This window comes from Varroa jacobsoni, unplaced genomic scaffold (assembly GCF_002532875.2).
Source record: "Varroa jacobsoni isolate VJ856 unplaced genomic scaffold, vjacob_1.0 scaffold_1161, whole genome shotgun sequence".
In the NCBI taxonomy this organism is placed as follows: Eukaryota; Metazoa; Arthropoda; class Arachnida; order Mesostigmata; family Varroidae; genus Varroa; species Varroa jacobsoni.
Genome location: NW_019214063.1, coordinates 2,240 through 10,455, shown reverse-complemented (window position 1 = coordinate 10,455; position 8,216 = coordinate 2,240). Strand labels below are relative to the sequence as shown.

The following is an 8,216-nucleotide window of genomic DNA, read 5'->3' as shown; positions in this document are numbered from 1 at the left end:
CTTTTAAATATCACCATCGTATATAATTCCATACTGGACATCCAGGACGAAGTTCATATGAAATTTCGATGACCGCGGCGCAAAGCCTATGGGTAAAATTTCGTAGCATACATAAGTAAAATTCCAACAATAGGTTCTCAGTTAATCGAGACGTGATTTTGCTAATCGTAAACAGAAGGAAAATTTCAAGAGGGAAGAATCAGCGAATAGTTTTTTCAGTGCTTTTATTATTACTACTACTCATTATATCCATTGAGGACGCAAAATTAAAATATTTAGTAGCAATAAATGTTACGTACTCAGCCACTTGCGTCTTATGTATCCTCGAACACCTTTCGCGTGGCTGGACGTCCCTCTGACGAGCGATTTTTTGCGTCTCAGAAAGAAGCTGTCGGAACTCTTCGTTGAGCGGGTTCGGTGTCCGTTGTAGCGCTACGTGAAGGGTATCTAACTCACGCATTGATGTTTCAGCACGCAATTCATGGTAGCAATGGGATAAACTCTAAGTTTAAAAGTAAAATCTAATATTAGTAATGTTGGTTTAGCATGAAACGTTTCGAGAGTTTGCGTACCAATACAGATGCTTGTGCAATATTAATACAGCATATTCCGATTGCGTCAACTTACTTACGAGTGAAACGCTCTACATAAACGTGCGAAGTAATTCATATTGAGCGTCCTAACAGTACTTATGCAGTAAGCGATACCGTATCGAGCAGCAAAAAGGAAACATTGAGCGTTTTAGAAACCTCACAACGGTGACTATTGCTATCTGTTCGAATGTGAAAACCGCAGAAAGGGTCGTACCACGATAGCATACTCGCTCGTCGCTTTTAATTTAAGCAACTCTGCCAACCAGTGGCAGACGTTCCGTGCAAAATGCTGGAACTGCTTAGGCAAACTGCGACAGCGGCCGATATGCAGCTCGTATAGTAGGCGGCCTACGAAGATGCTGAGCTTCGCACCTACATTTTCTGGGTGCTGCCAGCCTGAACTGCATCCACTCCGCTTAAGGTACTCTTGTATGACCAGGTCCAATCTGTAACATCGCAAAGAAGACGGACGATTTTTAATAATCCTCAATAAAAAGTTATTCTTCGTATAAAAAAAAAGAGGCACAATTTCGACAAATGCGTGAGTTGAGATTGAGTACGTTTGGGGAAAGTGGTCTGGGAAAGGGAACTTGTATCATACTTGTAAAACAACTGATGGAAGAACCTCGCGTTCATTTCGACCATGGCGACGACAAGCTTGGCCAGTCGATCCGGCCTCACGGAGTCATGCGCGTTTTTAGGATGGCTGGTATGCATTATGCATTTGATAACCTCTAGCGCATGACGCGGAGAGGCACGCGCATAGTCGTGTAAATACTCGCAGCGAAACGTCAAGTAATTGAGGAAATCCTCTGTCGCATCATGCACCATGTCCTCGAGGAAGCTTGCCACCTGTGCCACACGTAACGACAAAAAAAGCAGCAGTAGCAGCATCAATGTCAAATTACCTTACAGTTGTATGACATGGATAAAAAGTATTGGGTTGCCTTGCGTCACTGTTGTGTTAGAGATGACGATTGCGAACTCACAGAATTCTATGTGTAAATCGAAAGAACGCGAATTTTCTGGATCATTGCCAGTGATTTTCCTAACTCTAGCTTTATTCACGCTTAGCTTGTACATAAATGTGAATCCGAAAAATTACAGCCCTAAAAAAGCGTTGGGTCGAACAGACAGAACATAGCTAAGTATTTAAGCTGCCCCTACAACAGGTTTTACATCAGGGCTACGCGCATACATCTGCTCGAGATAAATAAAATGAAGAAGCTTCAATGGGCAGTTGGATTGTGCGTTGACGGAAATGCAGCCGAAGCTTCTGATTCGTTTGAAGCGCAAGTGGCCATCCGCCGCAGATTAACCTTTCGTGACCAACTGAAGGATGGCCGGAACCTATTTTATTATTTCTTTTGGAAAATGTTTATTAATTGTTGAGCGTTTCCATTGAGCAGACATAGTTTGTTGTACGAAAAACAGTTAGATGGCACGACTCAATTGAACGCTATTTACGTATGATAAAAGAACATTCAGCTCGACAGAATAAAGGGCCTAGGGTTACAAACGTCTAGAGAAGAATATTTGAGCGGCCATTCTAACTATTAAACTCACGTCGAAACTGCCGGTCTCAATAACTGTCTTGTCCATTTGCTGGTCTCCTGAGCCTGCCCGGGACGACAGGCCATGGCCGTGCTGTCGATTGATTTGTTGCTGTATGCGAATTTCATCAGCGTTTAAGTAAAGCGGTGCCAGATGCGGAGGGTGTGCCTGCCGAAACTCGTGTCTCAACCCAGTCGAAGTTCTGCTGTGGGTGCTTACTCCTTGAGATTGTCCCACTGTACTTGAAGTAGGTACTGGACATGTTTTGGCTAGGTGCAAGGTCTTCATCGATGGTACAAATACAGCTGCGCTCGGATTCAACGTCATTTTGCTGCTTTCCAGTAGATAAAAGGCACAAAAATACAACACACACACACACACATGTTGGAACGTCGCATTGATTTCTATCCTACCTTCAGATACCATTCAAAATGCTTGCAATCATGATCTATATGATGGCTCTACTGAGAAATATAAAAAAATTGTGCCTTTTGCTATTTTATATGGTAATATCATAATTGCAATCCTTACAAAACGGAACGGTAGGTTCCCGAGCGGTAATTCCTCGGGCAAGTAATAAACGTACGTTTGAGTGGACACCTGGATACGTTTTGAAGTTGCTTGTTTTTTCTTTTCTATTTTCTTTATGTACGCAAAACTAAGGAAATGCGAATTACGTCGAAAACAAACAAATCGATTAAACCTTTTTTTTTTTTTTCTTTTTCTTCTTCTTCCTCTTTTAATAATATATTTAGTGAAATGCAGTAGCTGAACGGACCACGACGAGACCAAATCTGCTACAAAATTTTTAGCTCCACAGCTTTGCGCATTTAGCTAGCGCAAGTTATTATGAAGTACCTATAGACTGTAAGTTAGATAACGTAATTTTTCTTCTACTCATCCACAAAAGACAACCAGCGAAGAACAGACATCAGAGACACAAGTAATTCTTCACCTCGAAGCCAATCGAACGTTCCAAAATATACAATACAAGAAAACGATGGAAATTTACAAACAGTTTCCTACTTTACTCAGACATTCTTGGATCCTAGGAAACGGTCGGACGCCCTCTTAATGTCACCCCGCTCTTCTTCCTACATTCATATTTTTTACACAGTTATTTGTTTTATACCAAATCGAATGGTGCCTGTCTGCCTGCCTGCCTGCCTGCATGTCCTGGAGAGACTAGTTAGGGCTTTCGCTCTCTTTTAATGGTAAGCCAGCGATTATTGCAGTCTTTGTCACAACTTCATAAGCAAAGGCAATTGCTCTACTGAAAAATTACGCGCAGCATTTTTATTGAGAGAAATAGAAAAAAAAAAAAAAAAAAAAGCCTAAAAACTGTAAATACGTATACAATGGATGGGCACGTGAAAGAATTGGTAATGCTATCATCTGGATTCTAATTCCAGCCAGAAATACATCGAAGTTGATCATAGACGATTTTCTGAGACGCTCATATCTCAAAATTCTATAGTACTTATGGGTAACTAACCCAATACACAAGGTTTGTTATTCAATGCAGGTACGCCTAATTGTTGTATTTGTGCTTATACTATTATGGCGACATTATCGATCTGTTCAACGAGTCGATGGCCGCCTTTACGGTTGCAGAACAGCTAAACCTAGGGTAACTTCCATTTTTGTGTGACGCAATTTATTAACATGGCGATTTAATCTGTTATCTAAAATTGACCCAAGCACTTGTGGTTACAGAAGATAATGCACAAGGCCTATTTGCGGTCCTTAGGCCTGCTTAGTAAAAATCTGAGCTGCTATAGCAAACATAACGTTATAGATCTATTTATTTACTGTATACAATTAGACGCGTTTGTTCATCCTGTTTAAAGTCTGTTTAACAAAATTCTTCGTCTCAATAGATGTTAACATAATTGACATAGCGACACTATGGCTTTATTTGCGATGGATTTGTGCACTTTTTTTTTCTCATAAAGTAATTAATTATTAGGTAGGTAAAGTATGCTGGTGCTGGAGACAAGCTCCATAGTATGTATGTATGTATGTAGGAAAGTTTATCTCATGCCTCATTATATGATGTAGCAAGTTTTCACCAGTCTATATGTAGCACACGTATCAATTATCTCACCAGTTATTTCGTAGATTTTGTAACAGGGAGTCGTTGGAAGCGTCTGGAGTTTTAAACAGTCGGGTGCGGGTCACCGAATTTTCTCCTACGAGATTTTCGATCACATTCGCTCGAGGCATAGTGATTTTCTTGCATTCACACTATTGGTCTTTCCGTCGCTTGTAAACCTTTACACACTTGTACTTCAGACGATCACTACGAAGTCGTTAAAAATAAAAACAATGGTTGACGTAGAATCGTCTATCCAACGGCAGTGAATTTTTATCAGTAGTAGTAGTAGTTATTATAGTGATTATTAGTATTATGTCAGCGCGAATATAACTACGTGTGTCGGGCGCATTGACGCCTGCCCCAGCCTGTTACTGTTGCTATATTGTTAACTCTCACCGAAACTTGTTCGAAGTTCTTGCTTCAGCGACGGCGGTTTCGACCACAACGGAACTTCTGGTAAGTACTAGCTAAGATGACGGCGTTAAACGTTGGTGGTGCCCTATCGACAGTGATGATGCTAGCGACGTATTTTTCCGTATTTTGTAATCGCGTGTTGGTGCCTGCCTGCCTGCGGTGACGACTAAGTGAGACTGACGTTGGAAGTGAGTCACGATGAAATGCGCTAATGCGCGTTACTTCCTCCTCCATCGTTTTACTCCAACTGCGCAACATCATCATCATCGCCATTATGATCAGCATTATTCTTTGCTCAGCCAACCAACGCGACCGTAACTGCCGCTCGCCAGCTCAACCGACCACTTTCCTGCCCTTTACCAGTCCGTAGGTGCATCTGTCTGTCGATATGTCCGCCTCGCTGTTTGCCCCCTTCCACCACTGAATCGCGTTGAGCCACTGGCGCTGGCTGGCTGGCCGGCCGGCCGGTTGGCTCGCTCGCTCGCTCACTCACTCACTGCGCAGCAGCGGCAGCACTCAGCAAACCACCCGCTGCTGCCGTTGGATCGTTCGTTTAGCAGCGTGGCGAGCGACTCGACGCCCACCGCATGTATGTCGCTGCGTCTAGCAGAAGCAGCGGGAAACGATTGGCTGGCTCCTTTCACTCCTCTCCGTCGCCGCGCGCTGTAGTGACTAGCATTTCTAGAGTCCGTATTGACACGCGGTTAACGCATTGGTGCAGGGCTCTCTTTTTTTTTGCTATTATTACTTCTGGCGCCGACCATCCATTAACCGCGCGGCGGCGGCGGCTGCTGCTGCTGCTGCTGCTGCTGCTGCTGCTGCTGCTGCTGCTGTTGCTCTTCAGCGCCATCTTTATCGGCCAGTTCGTCTTCTACATGTCATGGCAATAGCTTTTACGGTATTTCCTTAAAGACAATCTATGAAATATGTATAAATACAACGCTTCGTTTCTCACACATAAGTAGGTTCATTTACCTCTCCTAAACCTTTACTTGCAATGTATAAGCCTACGTTTTCGAAGGCGTTTAGTATCATTCTTCAGTCTTACGTGAATCGCGTAGTATTCCTGGTGCGCGGATCTTTCTAAGGCGTTTCTACATATAGTTAATAGGGCAATGTGGTCACGCGAACCTCCAGAAGGATAAAAGGCATTCGACATGCGTTATAAAATAATTAGTGCGTCGGACGCTAGGTAAATTCAATGTCGAATCAGGGTCTCGTTTTGAAAGCCCTCTAAGATACACGATCGGCGAAACAGGTAGCAATTTTTATCAGTCACATCTTATGAGCCCGATGGCGACATAGTGATCTTCTTAAATCGAACTTCTCTCTGAGAATTTAAATGGCGCGCAGCTAATACTCTGAATCAATGGTTTTAACGTTAGAGAATGTCAGATCTGTCAAAGAAGACGTCCACCAAAAATAATGAGCGCCTAGTGTATATGAACCCTCTCATCACTGCACTCGAAACCTCCATAAGCTTGTAACCTCCAAGGTTTCATACATTTAAACGCCGTAGAAAATCTGCATCCAGTGTGATGTGGACGCCGGTAGGAGTTTTCGACAGTTAATGAACAGCTAGCCATTATCCTTTCGGAAGTTCGTTAGTATACAGCCTACTGCACGTCCCCCTAGACTTACATGGCTATCTATAATATTCTCCAATAGGTGGTTGCATATTGGAAGATTTAAATCGCGTTTAGTTATAATTGGAAGGGTAAGGCTGCTCAAGCTACTGGAATCATTTTGAAACGAGAGTCCTTTACTGCTAGCTGGTAGTAGTGAGAATCGTAGCACGTGAGATGATCTCCTTTTGCAGCAACTAGTGTAATTCTTTTAAGATCGTTTTTCGAAAAGGTATCGTTGAAATTAAGGGAAACACTGACGCACCTGTTTGGTGTTTCGCTAGTTTTCTTTCCGCCATCTTGCTGGTTGCTCGCCATTGAAATACCGTCCGATCAGTCTACAGTCAGAGTTGCGAAGCGTCTTCAATAACACTGTTCCAATTCACACCGCGTTATTATCTTTGCCCTATATTGTATACAACAGGCTGCAGGGCTCACACAGTTTTGCTTGTGCATCTCAACGTGTTGACTCGTAATTACGAACACACATGCCATATTAACGTGCCAACCCTGAGCGTGACCATTACCTCACTGCTGGACGCTGTACGCTGTTTACTCATGTGCAAATATCCACACCTTCCACAACATCCGTATCATTGCATGTATGTAAGAGGGCTAGGCCAGGTATGCAAAGCTATCATTTGTTCAAGTGTCGAAAATCGTCTCTTGTCGAATTTACATCTGGTGTTTTCCTATAGAACGGTTCAATCGAGAACATCTGGCACGCGCATATGTATCTGTTAGATCGCATGATGAAAAATATCTTGCCCGCCGAGCGCCCGTTCTCGTCAACATCATTTAAGAGTTCCTGCGTTAATACCGATATTGGTAACCACAAGTGAAACAAATCATCTACGCTTCGGCACAGTGTGCCTCTCGCCTTGCCAAAACAGAACGTTTCGCAAATCAAGTTGCGGTCCAAAAATGGTTTCGGTCAGAGTCAACCATCTTACTAGAGGCAGCTCCCTCTCAACGTGGTGCTAAATCGCTAATTTTTCGGTAAAGAACTTCGAGTGGATTGAGCTTCACGATCTATACAAATCTACTTAGATAACTGCGAAAAAGTGTAGTAGGACTTTCTTCAACTCTCCAGATTATTACGGTTATTTTGTCGTTGTCTGCACTGCACTTAGAGTTATACATAGTGAGTACTTCGAATGCGTACGCGCATATATGACTCGGTTGATCTTAAAACGTATCAATACGTGAGTCAATTACAAAGGTTTTTTTTCAGGGTATTTTAACCAGCTCGTGTTCTGAAGTCGATTTTTGGTCCATGGAATCATATGCGAAATCCAAACATGGCAAATAGTTGCGCGGAAGTTTTTTAATCACCGTATCTTTATTGTTAATTGCGATGTTCCAGACGGAACTATGTGCGAACATTACAGGAAACAGTGCTCTTTATAGACTATTATCGTGTTTTTTGTCGTATTTCGTTTTCGGGCAAACTGGAAATTTCACTTCCAGGACAAATGCGATGTATTAACACTGCACCCACTGATAATTAACAAATGTTCCAAATTTTAAAACTGGTACTCCCGTTAAACATTGCTTAAGACGGCTAGGTCCTTCCCTCTCTCTACGTTTCGCGTCTCACATCAGGTATTGCCGTTCGGCATGGTTCCATCATACCGGTGCTTTCCAGCACGAAACGAACCGTGTGTCTGTGCCCGAGGTCGATCCTAGCCTACAATAAGTCCCCAAGATTAGTAGGCAAATACGTTACTAATTAATCCATTACAGGAACCGATTAGGTTCTTCCAGCACGAAGCGAAGTGTTTCTGCACGCGGTTTCGGACCTAAACTGCGTTACTGTTTTTTCTTAAGTTTCCCCAACGGTTGACGTTTTTCTATCAAGTTACATGGGTTGGGGCCAGACACTGTACAAGGTTTAAACTGTTCTGCTTGATTGCCCAGTGCAGCGTCGTG

At 42.9% G+C, this 8,216-nt stretch overlaps 1 protein-coding gene and 1 long non-coding RNA gene across 6 annotated transcripts in view; one reads left to right on the top strand and one right to left on the bottom strand.

Annotated features, from left to right (window-relative positions):
* LOC111267239 (uncharacterized) overlaps window positions 1-6,687 on the bottom strand; it is a 7,900-nt gene extending 1,213 nt beyond the window's left edge. The window contains exons 1-6 of one of the 5 annotated variants that reach the window (XM_022845337.2): window positions 4,642-5,052; window positions 4,255-4,449; window positions 2,160-2,478; window positions 1,195-1,445; window positions 808-1,039; window positions 300-502 (exon numbers count right to left, since the gene is read on the bottom strand). In XM_022845337.2, the coding sequence (XP_022701072.1) occupies window positions 300-502; window positions 808-1,039; window positions 1,195-1,445; window positions 2,160-2,478; window positions 4,255-4,373 (1,124 nt within the window). In that variant the 5' untranslated portion in view covers window positions 4,374-4,449; window positions 4,642-5,052. Of the gene's footprint in view, window positions 1-299; window positions 503-807; window positions 1,040-1,194; window positions 1,446-2,159; window positions 2,479-4,254; window positions 5,064-6,549 lie in introns of those variants that run through there. The other 4 variants (XM_022845338.2, XM_086971236.1, XM_086971235.1 and 1 more) reach the window with 4 other exon arrangements.
* Window positions 6,688-6,775: 88 nt separating this feature from the next.
* On the top strand, window positions 6,776-7,698 carry LOC147752566 (uncharacterized). The gene is made up of 2 exons (XR_015313714.1): window positions 6,776-7,283; window positions 7,519-7,698. It is a non-coding gene; the product is annotated as an uncharacterized LOC147752566 (long non-coding RNA).
* The last annotated feature ends 518 nt before the right edge of the window (window positions 7,699-8,216 follow it).